The sequence below is a fragment of the Cyprinus carpio genome, chromosome B23 (genome assembly GCF_018340385.1).
Source record: "Cyprinus carpio isolate SPL01 chromosome B23, ASM1834038v1, whole genome shotgun sequence".
NCBI classification, from domain to species: domain Eukaryota; kingdom Metazoa; phylum Chordata; class Actinopteri; order Cypriniformes; family Cyprinidae; genus Cyprinus; species Cyprinus carpio.
Genome location: NC_056619.1, coordinates 16,844,588 through 16,861,526, shown reverse-complemented (window position 1 = coordinate 16,861,526; position 16,939 = coordinate 16,844,588). Strand labels below are relative to the sequence as shown.

Genomic DNA, 16,939 nt, shown 5'->3' with positions numbered 1-16,939 from the left:
AATCGTTTAAAAAGAGCAACGGTAGTGTTAGGAGTTCACATTCAGGACCACTTAAAAACCAAGTCAAATTTGAACCCATTTAATATTTATAATTGGACGTTGTCTTTTGCTATTGTCACCATCTTTGGTTTTTGAAACGGCTTGAGCAGAATTTTCCAAATGACCTCTATTAAAAGATATTTTTAAAAACTGTTTGCATTTTTGTCATTTTAAGCCTATTTTCCTCTGCGTCATGTGGTCTCTCACGTGCTTACTGGGTCAACTCCACATTTCCCCGCGAAGAAGCTTCTTTGTCTCTTTCAAGAGTTCATAATTCTATTGTGCGCCAGACGTTAAAAATAAAGAACCCATGAAAATGGAATGAACGGCACGGCACAAACGGAATTAGTCACGTGATTTAAACCCGCATCTCTGTTGCCATAGTAGTGTTAATAGCGGTCAGCGATTGGCTGATGTCACGTCTCCGTCAGCCAGTCAAAATGCGCGCTTTTTACAAACTACTCCGGAAGTCAGCAGGCTGGTGTTGTTTTCTAGAGCCTGGGCCAGGGGAGAGTGGCTTGGTTTGGAAAGTCCTGTAGCTTAAAAACAACATAAAAAGCTGCAGTTTTTGGATACTGCCTAAGCCCAGGCCTTGGTACGTATGTGTGGGTTGGTACAAATATATTTCTACCGTCTTAATCATGTTATTCGTAAGTTTATTCATAACAACACGGAGTAACGTTACCCAAGAGTTTGCGTATTGGCAGTTTACTGAGGCTCTGCACTGTTATGGTTTTATAGTAGTATAGGTTTTAACGACTGAGCCTACATTTCAACGTTTTAAGACCATTCAAGTGCCGTCTTGTTTATAGGCACTGAGCCCCTCTCGAGATGGCGTCCTCTAACCCTCTGAGACCCCAGAACAGAACTCAGCAGGATCAAGCAGGGTGAGTCAACTGATCATGAATATCTATATCAACCTTCTCCTCCACAAGTAACCTTGTTTCAGTCTCTCCTCCTTAAATGATTCAAGCTATGCATTTGACAGGAACTGTTCAGAGTGTTAATTTTGCTTTGAGCAATTTTAGGTACCCCTCACCACACCTGTCAAGAAATATACACTCCACATTTCACTCAAAAATAAAGAAAAATAAAAAATAAATAATGCAAAATAGAACAAAACATGATTTGTAACATTGTTTTCATACCAGATTTCAAAATGTTTTGTATTGAATCTTGTATTATCTTTCTCGTAGCTTAATATTTCATTAATCATTTCTTTTGTTATCAAAAAATTTTTATTTAGGAAAAAAAGTCAAGGTATGTCCATGCCACAAAAAAAAAAAAAAAAAGAATAAAATAATGACACATTTTTTAAAAATATCAGAGTTATACTTTTTCAGGACAATTAAACACATTTTACCCTCTAATTTGCATTACTGTAATGGATCTGATATCGTCTTGCTCAGTTTTTGAATAATTCATTAATCTTTTTTTAAATTAAAACCAATAATTACTTTAATGATTGAATACTTCATGTAAGAATCAAAACTGGATAATCTTACAGTGATGCTGTGGTGCTGATTTCTGATCCATTATTTTCAATGCCATTAGGATCTTGAAGAATCAGGAGTTGAAGACAAAAAGTGCTTCCTCTAAAAGAGGATCTGAAAATTTGGACCCCAATGCTTCTGGTGAAGCTGGAAAAGGAGTCAGTAAACTCAAAGGCATCAGCAGGCTTCCTGTTCTTGCCAAATCTCTGCAACCAGCCCTAAGCGCGCTCTCCCAAAATCCCAGTCACAACAGCTGGGAACAGAGGCCTCTAACAGTAAGGATACCAATTAAATGTTATTTTAGTATATTTTTTTATATAGTCATATATTTTTTATGAATATTATTAGAATATTATTATGTGCTTTTGTCATTTATTTCATTTAACATTTAACTACCTGAAGTAAGTGTAAGTTCTAATTCTAATTGGTTTTTTTACTATAACTGTGCTGTAACAGCTTTAATTTCTGTTTTAGTAATTTTAGTACTTAAAAAAAAATTTTTAACAAAACCTTTTCATTTAACTACCTGAAGTAAGTGTAAGTTCTAATTCTAATTGGTTTTTTTACTATAACTGTGGCATAATGATTTCTGTTTCATTTGTCTTCAGAGTAAAGCTCAGAAAAAAAGGACCTGCACCAAACCTGTTCCTTTCAATTTGTCCCAGTCACGCACACAGAGTCAGAGAAACACAGGGGATCTCCAGGGAAAAGCACCCCTGATGCCTTCTACCCGACTAACACCAGGGGCAAAAGTGATGAACTTGAATCCGAGTGCCAAAACTGAAACTCCAAGCCATAAAGCTACGACACCAGGTGTCCTCAGAGCTCAGGCCAACAAATCACAGCGACTGCAGCCTGGTAGTCATGTAGAATACAAGGCATCAAATCAAGATTCGACTGATGTTCACCCACCTTCACATGAATCCGGATGCTGTAGTCACACTGATTTAAGTTCACGTTTAGGTAGCATCACTCTTACACAATCTAAGCTTCCCGAAGACTCAGGTTTGAGTCATTTATGTAAAACGTCGCTCTTTAAAGTAGATGTTAATTCTGATAATCAAGCACCAAAGGACAAGCACTGTTTCCCATCAACAACACAAAGGCATGTAATCACTGAAGGTGAGTGACATAATGTCCGATCTTTTCTTATTGTGTCAATCAAGTCAATGTTCAAGTTCGATCTCGACTGTATTAATAGTTCTTTGTTTAATTTAGCCACTGGTTGTTTATAATTGATGTATGTAACTATGAGTGCATGATCATAATCAAATCTTTCATCAGCAGTGCACAGTGTCCTCACATGTGAGGGATCAAGTGCTGTTGGAGCACAATGCATGATGCCACGTTTATCTACCTGCCCCCCTGGACAAGGAACCTCCAATAATCTGGTTAGGGATTGTAGAAAATCTCAGTAATAAAAACAAAATGTTTTCTGAACCTTAATGATGATCATGACAGTTGTCGTTTTAGTCTGGTATGTGCTCTGGTGCTCATATATTTTGATCTTTTAGCCTCAAAGAGTTGTGAAGAAGAGTCATGGTGTTGATGTCACCACAGGTTAGTCCATTTTCAAAGACTCCCAACTTTTCTCATTGATTACTGATGAGTGTAAGCTTTATAGTTCTCCTTTCATCTCAGACAAGGCTGGGCTGTTTTCCCCTGACCCTTCAGCCCTACGTAGTATTCTACAGAGTGATGGAACAAGACTGGGGGAGCATGTTGGAGCAACACCCAGAGCATCAGCCTGTCCTACTGGCAGAGGAACCTCTATTTATTCTGTGAGAGCATTCCTTTGTTCAGTGTCCATTCACACATTGATTATCATATTTTACTTCTGAATGGTCAATTTAGGCAGAAAAAGATTTTTAATAGTGACCTTGTCCACTTTAGGCTCAAAGAGTACCTGCCAAAAAGACTCAAAAAGAAGCTCCAGCAGAGGCCAAAAGCCCTACAGGTATTTAAAGCTGATTCTTCAGCAGCCATTACTCCAGTCTTCATGATTCTTCAAAAATCATTCTAATATGCTGGTTTGGTACTTGAGAAACATTTATTATCACCTGTAAATGGTTGTGCTGCTTAATATATATATTTTTTCTGGATTCTTTGATGAATAGAAAGTCCCTAAACTGTTTGAATAAAAAGAATAGAGAGATTAAGACTTTTAACTGTGTCTGTGTATGGTCTGTGCCTGCAGGAAGTGCCTTCTCTCCTGATCCATCAGCGCTTCGTGGTATTCTACAGATCAATGGAGCAACACCTCATGCACCGATCGGCCTTACGGGCAGAGCAACTTCTGTTTACTCAGTAATGCTCAGTTCACATTTGTTGTCTTAAAATTTGAATTTGGAAAGCTAAAAAATAAGGTTTGAAATACCTTGTTCACTTTAGGCTCAAAGAGTGCCAGTTAGGAAGCCTAAAACGGATGAATCCGCAGCTGTCAAAGCTCCTGCAGGTAATCTAGCCCATTAATTTTGCATTAAATGAAGTGTATACACTTCTGCTCAAAAATGAATACATTTATTCAGCATGGATATATTAAATGCATCAAAAGTGACAGTTATGACATTTAAAATATTTTAAATGAATGCTGTTCTTTAGAACTTTCTATTTAAGAATCCTGAAGAAATGTACCATGATTTCCACAAAAATATTAAGCAGCACACCTGTTTTCAACACTAATAATTAATAAATGTTTCTTGAGCCACAAATCAACATATTAGAATGATTTCTGAAGGATTATGTGATACTGCTGCTGAAAATTCAGCTTTACAATCACAGGAATAAGTTATATTAAATTGTAATATTTCACAATAATACTACTTTTACAGCATTTTGATCATATACTGTAAATACAGCTATGTTGGGCATAAGAAACGTTACACCACCACATACAGACTTGGAGTTATTATTCAGTGATTTTCTCCATAAAATTGATATTAATGTCATGTGGTCCAAAAAAAAATCTTCCTTTAGGAAATGCTGTGTCCTTCTCGCCTGACCCGGCGGCCCTGCGCAGTATCCTACTGAATGAAGGTGTGAGGGCTGGTGGAGCAACACCCAGAGTTTCCACCTGTCCCACTGGCAGAGGAACCTCCATTTATTCCGTGAGTTTGCTCGGATGGATTCAACTTCTAGTTGTGTGCTATAATGAAGGTGTTTCGCATCATGTAACTTTCTTTACTTCAGGCCCAGAGAGTCCCAGTGAAGAAGAATAAGCCTGAAGCCGTGGCAGCAGCAACATCATCTCAGTGTAAGTTTGTCTCTCTAATGTTTCTTCCCCTTCAACATCATGTTTTCGACCCTTTAAACCAATGGTTCTCTGCTGTGGTGCAGGTGCAGTTAGAACACCAGTGATGAAGTGGACACCGCAGCGGGTCGCAAAATCCAAACCACAGTCAATGGTGAGTATTCTCCTGCCTTGTCTCATTGTTTTAAACAGTATCCATTGCCATAAATTAAAAAAAAAAAAAAAATTGAAGTAGAGGCTATAAAAAGTCTTTGATATCTCCTGTTTTTTCTTTCTTTGTGTGTGAGATTTGTTTTAAAACGACTTGTATCCCAGGTTTATGTTTACTGTTTATATTTACAGAGGAAGCTTTGTACTACCCAAAAGATGTCCAGTTTAAGGGGCTCCCCAGGTTTGCGTGAATCTCATGACCCAAGCACTGGACTCTTGGTGTGTCAGGAGGTAAAACAGCCCCATAATGCAGAAATCTTGTTTTTCTTAGGTCAGGTTAACACTGTGTTGAATTTGTTATAGGGGGAGGATGTTGTTCAAAGGTTATTTGAGGACCAAGAGCAGATGGAAGATGACCAGATAGGCCAAGATGACATCACTTCACAACAGTTACTGAACAGCCACCAAACTGTACGATTAATTTAACTCTAAAACATTAATTTATGCATCACTGGTCAGTTTCTTGATGACCTAAAAGTAATCTCACATAACTTCTCTCCATGCAGACTGAAGCACAGTCAAAAATTAAAGAAAATTCTGATACAAATCATTGTCACACCGAGAATGAAGGCAAGAAAACAGTCCAGCCTTTCATACAAGCAGCACACAGAGGGTCAGTCATTGTTTTCTCATCGAGCCAAAGACTTGGATCAGACCGGTCTCAGGATACTCTGAAGAATCCTGGGATAAGTGCCCCTCTGCAGCTCTGTTTAGGCCAGCTTACATCCCATAATGCAATACCACTGCAATCAGACCAAAGCAATGGATCATGGATCAATCCCAGCTTAGACCTGCCTAAACAAAGCCAATCTAAAGGTAACCATTCCATCCAAAGTAAACATAAATGGAACCTTTTTCTGTTTTCTATTTTAAAATGACCATATCTGTCTAATGTTGTAATTAAAGGGATAGTTCACCAAAAAATGAAAATTAGCCCATTATTTACTCACCATAAAGCCATGCTAGGCATACATTACTTCCTTCTTTCAGATGAACCCGATTGGAGTTATATTAAAAATTAACTTTGATCTTCCAAGCTGTTTAATGGCAGTCAGTGGGTGTCGCAGTTCATCAGTCCAAAAGAAGTTAAATAAAGCGCATCCATTATGAATGAACTGTATGATCAGTCCTGATGAACTGTAACACCCGCTGACTGCCATTAAACAGCTTGGAAGATCAAAGTCAATTTTTAATATAACTCCGCCTGGATTCGTCTGAAAGAAGAAATTCATATACACCTAGGATGTCTTGAGGGTGAGTAATTCATGGGTTAATTTTCATTTTTGGGTGAACTAACCCTTTAATAATCCTTACGCAGACATTTTGCACATCCTGAAGACTTTTAAGCATTTGTAGTAGTGCTTACTACATTAAATGCATTTCCACATCTATCTGTAGCTCCTGCTGTCAAACAGTCTACTGCTATGTCTGCTCTGCGGCGGCGGCATACTCCTCTGGAGGAGATGATTCTGGATGAGGAATGTGCTATGTACACCTCTCGCCTGCTGTCCTGCCCACTGCAGACCCGCTGTGGCAACCCGGTGGCCACCACACTTCTGTTTCAAGACTCTACTGTGAGTGATCATTGTGTTTTGAATTGTGCACTGCACACTAAACTGGTTACTCAAGTTGAATAGCTGTTGATGCATCTCATCTCTCTCCTCTACAGTGTTTTTTACCTATTGGCCTGTCTTCTCCTATACGTCTGAGTCCTGTCCCTTCAGGTTCCTTTATCAGAGCATAAAGGCAGATGTCCCACAACACACTGCACATGTCAGTCTGACTGTCTGAAACCATATTTCTAGTTGCACTTTTAATATGAAATGTCATACAGTCAGATGTATCTGGATACAGATTCCGCAAGCAGCAAAGTATTGGACGGGCACAGTATTTGGTGGGATTCACTGTGGACAACATGACTGAATGCAAAACTATCTCTAAATATTGAACACTTTCATAATTTTTACACTGAATTGTCACTGACTGGTAACACTGTGTGCTTTCCACTTGTCTCTTGTATAAAGTGTATAATAAATCTCTATATAAACAGTTTTACAGTAAGCTTTCTTTATAAATTTCAGTTGTTCTTTTTTTCCAGAATTGTACTATTACAATACTGTAGATGTCCTTTATGAAATCGTTTAATATTACTTGGTGCTCAAGCTTTAAAACACATTTATAATTCATTAGGATATTCTTATTTTGAAGAATAAAAGATCTGAATTTCTGATTTTTTTTTTAAATGAATGATAAAATTATTATAAAAGTATTTTGTTATATATACTGTAAATTATAAATATATTGGTTTTCAATCAATAAGCTACATTTAAATAAATATCATAAATTAATATTAAAATAAAACATGACATTAAGACTGTTTATGTAACACTGAGTCACGGTAAACTTGATCTTTTTTTTTCTTTTTATTAAGCATGTAACCTTTGCTGTGCAACTCAAGTTGATACTTTATATTTAGCTGAGTCAGGGGGTGTGTGACTGCGGTGTCTGTGTTTGTGTAATGAAATCCAGGGGGTGGGCACAAATTGCTGAAACTCCGTCCTATTAAACCCTTCCCTCTGGAGCCCCTCGCTTTGAGAGACGGTGCAAACACGTCTTTCATTTGCCTCCTTTTCCAATTCCCTCTGCCACCAATTTCTGGAATACCTGAATCATGGCTAACATAAGCACAGCTGGGGTCGATCCGACAAAGATGGGGGTCGGACGGGCCATTGCTGTACTGACGTCAGGTGGTGATGCCCAAGGTAAGCAGAAAGTAGTGATCTGCCTCTTAGACTTTGTTCTAGTTCCTATGGTGGTCTCCTAGAGGGTGTTCAAAGAAATGCATGCATAGATAATAAGATTCTAGTGAATTTGGTGCAATTTTTGGAACATCCTTGTATACACAATAAGAGCTTTTCCACCTCAAATACAGTATTCATATTGTTATAGACACTTTTTTTATGTTCAAAGTCAGATGACTCTCTGATGTTCTCTATGGTTTAAAACTATCTTTTGAATAAACATGAGCTAAATTTTAACTTTTGAAAATGTAATTCTATCTATCTATTCTGGTCAATTTAAAATTAAAGGAGTTAAAAATAAAGAAGCCTAAGCAGAAAATAGAACTAAATGTACTGATAAAAAGAAATCTAGTATTTTGGTTTGCTCTGGTCCATTCAGGTCAGTGCTCTTGTAGCCTTTAGCTTTAGCCTGTAGCCCTTGTCCCTGTCTTCCTATTTCCATAATTGAAGGCTAAATTTATCTCCAGTGACCTTCTTCTGAAATGACACGAGGTTAAGGAGTTTAGCAGGCTTTTCCACAGCTGCTCACTGTTGAAACTAGAGAAACTACATAACACCGTCCAACACCTACAGCTTTAGTGCTGAGCTCACAGAATTAAGTTATCTCAGACACTCTTGTTCACATCATTCCACAATGTGGTCAAGTAATGAAATGTCATGAGAGGTATCTCTGTACTTTCCTAGTAGCCCTCTGCATCCTTCTGTATATGATATGTCTTCTTGTCTATTGCAGGGATGAATGCAGCTGTGAGGGCCACTGTCAGAGTCGGCCTTTACACAGGAGCCAAAGTCTTCTTTGTCCATGAGGTACATTATTATAAGAATACTAACAAAAATGTCCACGCCAATCACCTCTGTTAACATTGTTGCTGATGTCATATCCAGGGCTATCAGGGATTGGTTGATGGTGGGGATCACATCCGCCCTGCTACATGGGAGAGTGTGTCCATGATGCTACAGCTGGTGCGCCTTCAGATGCTGGAATTCAGTTTATTATTCCTGGCAAACTTTTTTAAGTAGTGTTGTGATGGTCTGTTTTCTTTGTGTCTGTCTGAAGGTGGGACAGTCATTGGCAGTGCCCGCTGTAAGGATTTCCAGACCAGGGAGGGGCGTTTGAAGGCTGCTTCCAATCTCGTCAAACTAGGAGTCACCAACCTTTGTGTAATTGGTGGTGATGGCAGTTTAACCGGTGCCAACATATTTCGCACTGAGTGGAGTGACTTGCTGAAAGATCTAATCAGCAAAGGTAAACAATCTGTACTGAAGGTACAGATCATTTCAACATGTTTATATATATATATATATATATATATATATATATATATATATATATATATATACATATAATTTTTACTGTTTTAATATATTTTACATGAAACAGAAAGAGAAAGAACATTATCTTTCATAACATTATACATGTCTTTACAGTCATTTTTGATCTATTTAATGTAACTTTACTGGATAAAAATATTAATTTCTTTAAAAATAAATAAACTGTATCCCAAATGGTATGTACTGAACTGACAGCCATATTCTCTGTTTGTACGCAGGTAAGATCACAAAGGAGGAGGCCAAGACTTCATCTCATCTGAATATTGTCGGTATGGTTGGTTCTATCGACAATGACTTCTGTGGAACGGACATGACCATTGGCACAGACTCTGCCCTACATCGTATCATTGAGGTGGTGGACAGTATCACCACTACAGCACAAAGGTCACAAATATTTGCAATTTATCAAATTAGCTAAGATCCTCAGTGTTCTGTTATTTTGCTTTGGCATTTGTTCCTACATTGTGACCTCTGCTCTCACACACAGTCATCAGCGTGCTTTTATCCTAGAGGTCATGGGAAGACACTGTGGGTAAGAATGTGATTGTGTATGTATGCTTATACACTGAAGCATAAGTGTGCAACAGAACTGGAACTGAGACCAGAACCCTTATATCTAGATCATATGGTTCATTTAATTAACTGAAATGATCTTGCATTTGTTGAGCAGAGTGTGTGTGTGTGTGTGTGTGTGTGTGTGTGTGTGTGTGTGTGTGTGTGTGTTTCAGTTACCTGGCTCTGGTCACTGCTCTTGCGTGTGGTGCTGACTGGGTGTTTATTCCTGAGATGCCCCCAGATGATGGGTGGGAGGATCATTTGTGTAGAAGACTCACTGAGGTACTAAGAAATTGACAAAATGCAAGATATGTACACAGAAAAAAATTATATTTTCAAATAGTTTTACATCCTTGAAAAACTCTACCATTCAAACATTTGGGGTTTGGTTAGAATTTTTTTTTTTTTTATGTTTTTGAAAGAATTCTCTTGTTCTCACCACGGATTATTATTACAAATATTATTACAGTTTACAATAAAATTTTCTATTTATATTTTAATATATATTAAAAAGTTTGTGTGTTTGTGTGTGTGATGACAGAAGCTGAATTTTCAGCATCATTACTCCAATCTTCAGTGTCAAATGATCCTTCAGAAATCATTCTAATGCTGATTTGCTATCCATGAAACATAAAAATACATTTGTGCTGCTTAATATTTTTGTGGAATATGTGATTTAAAAAAAATCAGGATTCTTGAATGAATTGAAAGCAAAAAAACAGCATTTATTTTAACTTAATGCATTAAATGCAGAATTATTTACAATAAATTAGTTTAGTTTAATTCTTCTTTATAGGAAAATAGCTGGTTGTTTGAACCATAAATCTAACAAAAATTGGTAAGGTTTGTGCTTCAATCAAGAAAAATGTCAATATTTTGTCTGAAAAACAAAACAAAACACTCATAATGATTGATAATTTTGTCTCTCCTCAAACAGACCCGAAAGGCAGGTTCTCGTCTGAATGTGATAATTGTGGCCGAAGGAGCAATCAACAAAGCAGGGAAACCAATCACCTGTGACCAGCTAAAAGATGTAACTTAACCCATGACCGTACTCTTGAAACAGATGCACTAATATAGTTTCGTAAACGTGCACTTTAATTATGCTTATCTGTTCTCATACAGCTGGTGACAAAGAGGCTAGGCTATGATACTCGTGCCACTATCCTCGGACATGTGCAGAGAGGTGGCACCCCCTCAGCTTTTGACAGAGTGCTGGTGGGTAGTCCCTCTTCTCATTATGTCACTTTTCGATCATCTGTGCCATATTTATTTCAGGAGAGTTTAAATGTGGGTGTTTGTTGTATATCAGGGCAGTAGGATGGGTGTGGAGGCTGTAATGGCTCTACTGGAAGCCACTCCAGAAACTCCTGCCTGTGTGGTCAGTCTCTCTGGGAACCAGGCCGTCAGACTCCCCCTGATGGAGTGTGTGCAAGTGGTGTGTATAAAGTACATACATTTTAGATGTGACCTAATTTAAGATGTAACAGGCCCCCTTTCAAAAGTGTCCTCACTTTTTATTTTATTTTTTATTTTTTATTTTTTTGATGGTTTTGGATGTAAACATTTTTAAATCGTCTTTAGTCTTGAGTCTGCATATACAATATACACAGTATACGGCATAAAAGGAGCTGCTTCATCACTGACAAATGATAGGAATTTGCAAGTTTTGTTTCCTACCTCTTTGGATTGTAGGTAAATACTCACCTCATCCAGTGCTCTGTTTTCTGTTTTATAAAAACATCCTGGTACTTATTTCGGTGTGCGAATCTGCTGCAAACGATTCAGTGTGTGAGTGAACTGTTCGAATGAATCAAACTGAATCGCGTTGACTGCTCAAAATAGTAATTCATTCGAGAATCTGGCATCATTTGTTCTCATTCTAAACAGCTGACGCCCCGACTATGATTTGCAACACTCATTCTTTATCTTTTCCTTTTTTTATTGTATTTATTTATTTCAATATGTTAGATTTTAAATATAATATTCATTTATTTTTTTCTTCTTTTTCAACATATAGACCAAGGATGTCACTGTTGCAATGAATGAGGGTCGATTTGACGATGCTGTTAAACTCAGGGGAAGGTATGTTGGGAAATATCATACTTTTTTTTGATATTAACATAAATTTTTATAGTATCACTATTAAATGTTACAAACTCAAAAATATCTGCCTTTGCAGGAGTTTTGAGAATAACTGGAACACATATAAGCTCCTGGCTCATGTGCGCCCCCCAGAGACAAAGGTGAGGAGATTCAAAAATAAAATTGAAAAAAAGAAAGAAAATTATTTATATTATTATTTTTTTTAATAAATTAAAAATAATAATAATAACATTGAGTATCACTTATAATTCATTACCGTTTTTCTTATTTTTAAAAATCTTTTTATTCTTATTTTTATCATGTGTTTCTGCTTTGTGCACCTTTGCTTCATCAGAGTAACATTAATGTGGCTATTTTGAATGTGGGTGCTCCCTGTGCTGGCATGAACGCAGCTGTACGTGCAGCTGTCAGGATCGGCATCATCCAGGGTCACAACATGCTGGCTGTTCATGATGGCTTTGAAGGTCTGGCTTTGGAAAAGGTAAGCAGCATTGACCAATTGAGTACCGTTTCAAAGTTTGGGTTCGGTAAAAAAATTTCAGCTATTATTCCAGTGCCATTACTTTAGTGTTACATGATCGTATAGAAATCCTAGTGTTCTGATGTACTGATTTTGTGCTCTTTTGTGCTATTAATATCTTATTAATATATTCTTGAAAACTTAAAGAATAGCATTTGTAATAAATAAAATATATTTCACATACAGTCATTAACAAACAAATTAATCCTTCCTACATAAAAAAAACATTTAAAAAAAAAAAAAAAAAAAAATCTTACTGACCTTAAATTTTTAAATGGTAGCTATGTTATAAAATTTAATGAAAACTATTATGAGGATATTAAAGCCATTGTAGTGTTGTCATATTCTGTCTAACACAATGTTGTTAGATTGAGCCCATCACCTGGAACATTGTTGGAGAATGGACAGGGAAAGGTGGCTCTGAGTTGGGAACCAAAAGGTACTGGTCACTCCTTTAAATATTCTTTAGCATCATTTATAATTCTGCAATATTTAAAAAGTTCCTCTCTTTTGTTTATGCAGAGTGTTACCTGGAAAGTACATGGAGGAGATCAGCTTGAATATTGCCAAGTACAATATTCACGCTCTGGTCATCATTGGGGGTTTTGAGGCAAGTGATGAAATGTAATGATATAATATACAATACAATGCCTATAATATACAATATAATGTTAATATCCCATTCTGTTCTCATTCTGTCCATATTCTGTTCAGGTCACATTAAAATTCCCCTTTTCAGGCATTTTCAGGTGCATTGGAGATGGTTCAAGGCAGAGGGAAGTATGAAGAGCTGTGTATTCCCATGGTGATCATTCCTGCTACTGTATCTAACAATCTTCCTGGCTCAGACTTCAGCATTGGAGCCGACACCGCCCTTAACACCATCACCTCGGTTAGAGATACACCACACACACTTACAAAAAACACAATAATCATCATCAAACAATATTAAAAAATAAAATAAATAAATAAAAAAAAAAAAAAATTGATCTGTTCATTAAATTTTTTTAACTTTATGACAAAATCTTTAAAACCATTATTTTAACATTATTTAAATATATTTTAATAACACTGTTAAATGTAATCTTTGCCAAATTTGAAAATAAATGTCTGTACATTACAATGAATTGACTTACAAAATTGTAAATGATTTAGAGTTTTATTCCTATCTATATTCTGAAGGTTTTTACAGAGGAATTTGTTATTATATATTATGATGTATGACATATATTTATGTCTAAAAACATGGAGAATTTTTTTATTGGCTGTTGACAGTATTTGATTCTGATTAATGGAGTGATAAAAAGAGATATCCTATTTATTTAATTTTTTTTAAACAAACAAAAAAACTAAAACTTTTGAACCTGCTTTGGTCCTCGCATTTCTGTTCTGGACATTTATGCAAATTATTGCTTATTTAATCAGATAATGCATCATTTCAGAGATCTTGTAATACAAAACAGTTGTCTTAATGTAAAGTGATTAATCAACTGGAAAAAAAAAATTATGATTTTGCAATGTCTTGCCAGTTTTATTTTTAATTTGTTTCAACAAAATGGCTATTCATTGGTTATTCATCTTAACACAAATTATTGGCAGAATTGTAATACTGGTGCATTCGTAGTATTTGGTTGTTCTCTAATTGGCTTCTGTAGACCTGTGACAGGATCAAGCAGTCAGCAGCAGGAACTAAGCGGCGTGTGTTCATCATCGAGACTATGGGAGGATACTGCGGATACCTGGCCACCATGGCTGGTCTCTCTGCAGGAGCTGATGCTGCTTATATATATGAAGAGAAGTTTGGCATCCGTGACTTAGAGGTAACAAACGACTTAAATGTCATAAGAATAACTGATATCACTCAAAGTGGATTAAACCAAACCATTCTATTTGGACTTCTCCAATAACTTATGTTTTCAGAGAAATGTGGAACATCTCACTGAGAAGATGAAGACCACTGTTAAGAGAGGCCTAATTCTTAGGTTTGTCATTCAGTGTGTGTGAATGCGAACACCAGTTTAGTTTGTTTTTACTTTTGAGGTGAGAGTGCTTAAAGGTATAACTTCTATCAACAGCATGCATCAGGGATTCATAGTGGAACATGAATAGTCACACCTTTCAACTAACATGTCTTGCAGAAATGAAAACTGCAGTTCCAACTACACCACTGATTTCATCTTCAACCTGTATTCAGAGGAAGGAAAGGGTGTTTTTGACTGCCGTAAGAATGTCCTTGGCCATATGCAGCAGGTTAGATGTAATAAACCCTGTTTATTTGAATAAAAATCAAGAATGTACATTTATCAGGAGTTGTATTTTGTCTGACAAATGTTCTTTTTCTAGGGTGGCACCCCAACTCCATTTGACAGAAACTTTGCTACCAAGATGGGTGCTAAGGCTGTTCTCTGGCTCACTGAGAAGCTGAAGGAGTGTTATAGACATGGTGAGAAACAATGTGCTCTATTATTTCTTTAGATTTTAGTTGTCCATGCCATGGCAACACTGTATATCAGTCTGCTCAAAATCACGGCTAATTTCAATACTTTTAATATTGTTGCGGTGTACATCTTGTTGTTATTGCTGATCTTTTTGTACTTTTGAATGGATACATTTTTCTAGCAGAAGCTCTAAAATGATATAGCCTATAAAAGTTTAGGGTCAATAAGCTAAAAAAGAAAATCATGCATGGAAACATTAAGTTGAACAAAAGTGATGGTAAAGACATGTATAACGTTAAGTATTTCTATTTCAAATAGATGTCTTTTCAAGTTTCTATTCAACAAAGAATCTTGAGTCAACTTTCAAAAACATTTATTGACTTTTAATTGAAAGTGTTCAATTATAAAATAATTTCAACTCAGATCAGTATTTCATGTACAAGTTTATATTTATTTGGTGAGTAGCTATGTAGTCATGTTCACTCAGCCAGTCACAAAAAATATCATTTTTATTAGTATTATTTGTTTTCAACAGTGAACTGCTGACAAAACATTATCCCTTTACTTAAAGGGATACTCCACCCCAAAATGAAAATTTTATCATTAATCACATACCCCCATGTCGTTCCAAACCCGTAAAAGCTCCGTTCATCTTCAGAACACAATTTAAGATATTTTGGATGAAAACCTGCAGGCTTGTGACTGTCCCATAGACTGCCAAGTAAATAACAGTGTTAAGGTCCATAAAAGGTATGAAAGTCGTCGTCAGAATACTCCATCTGCTATCAGACGTGCAATCTGGGTTATATGAAGCGACGGCAACAATTTTTTGTAAGCGAAGAAAAACAAAATAATGACTTTATTCAACAATTCCTTTGTCAGCGGTCTCCTCTGTGTCTCTCCATATCACTGTATGCTGTGTATGCTCTTCTGTATTATCCGCGCCACAAGGATTGCGCTGTTTCTCATCCTTGTGGCGCGGATGATACATAACATCAACATAGGATGATTAATTAGTTCTCAGTAACCAGGACCCTTCCCTTCCCTTTTGACTGTCTGTACAGGGCGGATCTTTGCCAACACCCCAGACTCTGCGTGTGTGTTGGGCATGAGGAAGAGAGGACTGGTGTTACAGCCTCTGGCTGAATTGAAAGAAGAAACAGATTTTGAGTAAGAATCTTCCATTATCATGTGCCATTTAATGCATGTCATTCCTAAGTTTGTGACTCAAATCATTCATGACGGTCCACAAACCTCCCTTATCTCTTTCCCTCAGACACCGTATTCCAAAGAACCAGTGGTGGTTGAAGCTGAGGCCTATTATGAAGATCTTGGCCAAGTACAAGATTAGTCTGGACACCTCTGAACACACTCTTATGGAGCATGTCATCAGCAAGAAGCCTCCAGTGCACATGACTCTCACAAAGTAATCATGAGCAAAAATGAGGACAGACAGAGACAACAAACATATGAAAACATATTTATTTAAATTATTTGTTCATCTGTCTATGTCTTATTCTTTCATTTTGTTTGTATTTATCATATTTATGGTAATGCTGTTGCAACATGCAAATTAAAATAATCTTATTTAATGCCCTTGGTCTTCTTTTTTATTTTTAATGGAGGGAATGAAAAAACTAAGATTGGTAAATAAGCCTAGTAAATATTTCAGGATAATGCACACAAGCAACCACTACTTCATATATATATAAATATATGTGTGTGTGTGTGTGTGTGTGTGTGTGTATGTGTGTGTGTGTGTGTGTGTGTGTGTGTATCCATTACATATATAAAAGTATGAAGAGCTGACCCCATACTCATGCACTATTTTATTTGATACAAAAACTGACTGAATATAAAATTTTAGACAATTAAGATCAATTTCCTATATAAAGTAAACCCAGATGTCAGTCATGAACGGAACATTCTCGACATGCCATGATGCATTTGCATGTTTATTCATTAACATCCATTATTGCAATAATGACCAGATATTGTCTTAATTTAAATGTACTGGTTGGGTGAAATGCTCCATTACACTCTTAAACTTAAAATTGTTCCTTTGATGAAGTCTTTGATTGAATAACATCTGTCCGTAAAACATCTCTGTATTTTGGGGGAGTTTATTTTAGACGTTTTTCCTGAGTTTACTAAGATTTATCTGCTTATCTTCAGTACAGACGTGCTATTTAAAA

The 16,939-nt window shown here is 36.5% G+C and overlaps 2 protein-coding genes across 3 annotated transcripts; both read left to right on the top strand.

The window, feature by feature from the left end:
- Nucleotides 1-477: 477 nt before the first annotated feature.
- LOC109075376 (trophinin associated protein) lies at nt 478-7,044 on the top strand. 2 transcript variants are annotated; one of them, XM_042751239.1, is made up of 18 exons: nt 478-634; nt 852-926; nt 1,594-1,807; nt 2,141-2,654; nt 2,820-2,923; nt 3,047-3,092; nt 3,174-3,313; nt 3,426-3,489; nt 3,730-3,839; nt 3,924-3,987; nt 4,509-4,639; nt 4,722-4,785; nt 4,869-4,936; nt 5,125-5,223; nt 5,296-5,403; nt 5,499-5,808; nt 6,391-6,566; nt 6,662-7,044. In XM_042751239.1, exons 2-18 carry the CDS (start codon nt 871-873, stop codon nt 6,734-6,736), a joined length of 2,343 nt encoding a protein of 780 aa, XP_042607173.1. In that variant the 5' UTR covers nt 478-634; nt 852-870; the 3' UTR covers nt 6,737-7,044. The 2 variants fall into 2 exon arrangements, with proteins under 2 accessions (XP_042607173.1, XP_042607172.1); XM_042751238.1 differs by having other exon boundaries at nt 2,817-2,923.
- A 519-nt stretch (nt 7,045-7,563) lies between these two features.
- pfkma (phosphofructokinase, muscle a) lies at nt 7,564-16,334 on the top strand. Its single transcript, XM_042750745.1, has 22 exons — nt 7,564-7,754; nt 8,527-8,600; nt 8,679-8,756; nt 8,850-9,039; nt 9,344-9,509; nt 9,613-9,657; nt 9,854-9,962; nt 10,618-10,713; nt 10,806-10,898; nt 10,993-11,118; nt 11,701-11,765; nt 11,863-11,926; nt 12,121-12,267; nt 12,675-12,745; nt 12,829-12,916; nt 13,046-13,198; nt 13,962-14,126; nt 14,227-14,288; nt 14,445-14,556; nt 14,650-14,749; nt 15,809-15,914; nt 16,021-16,334. Exons 1-22 carry the CDS (start codon nt 7,664-7,666, stop codon nt 16,172-16,174), a joined length of 2,355 nt encoding a protein of 784 aa, XP_042606679.1. The 5' UTR covers nt 7,564-7,663; the 3' UTR covers nt 16,175-16,334.
- The last annotated feature ends 605 nt before the right edge of the window (nt 16,335-16,939 follow it).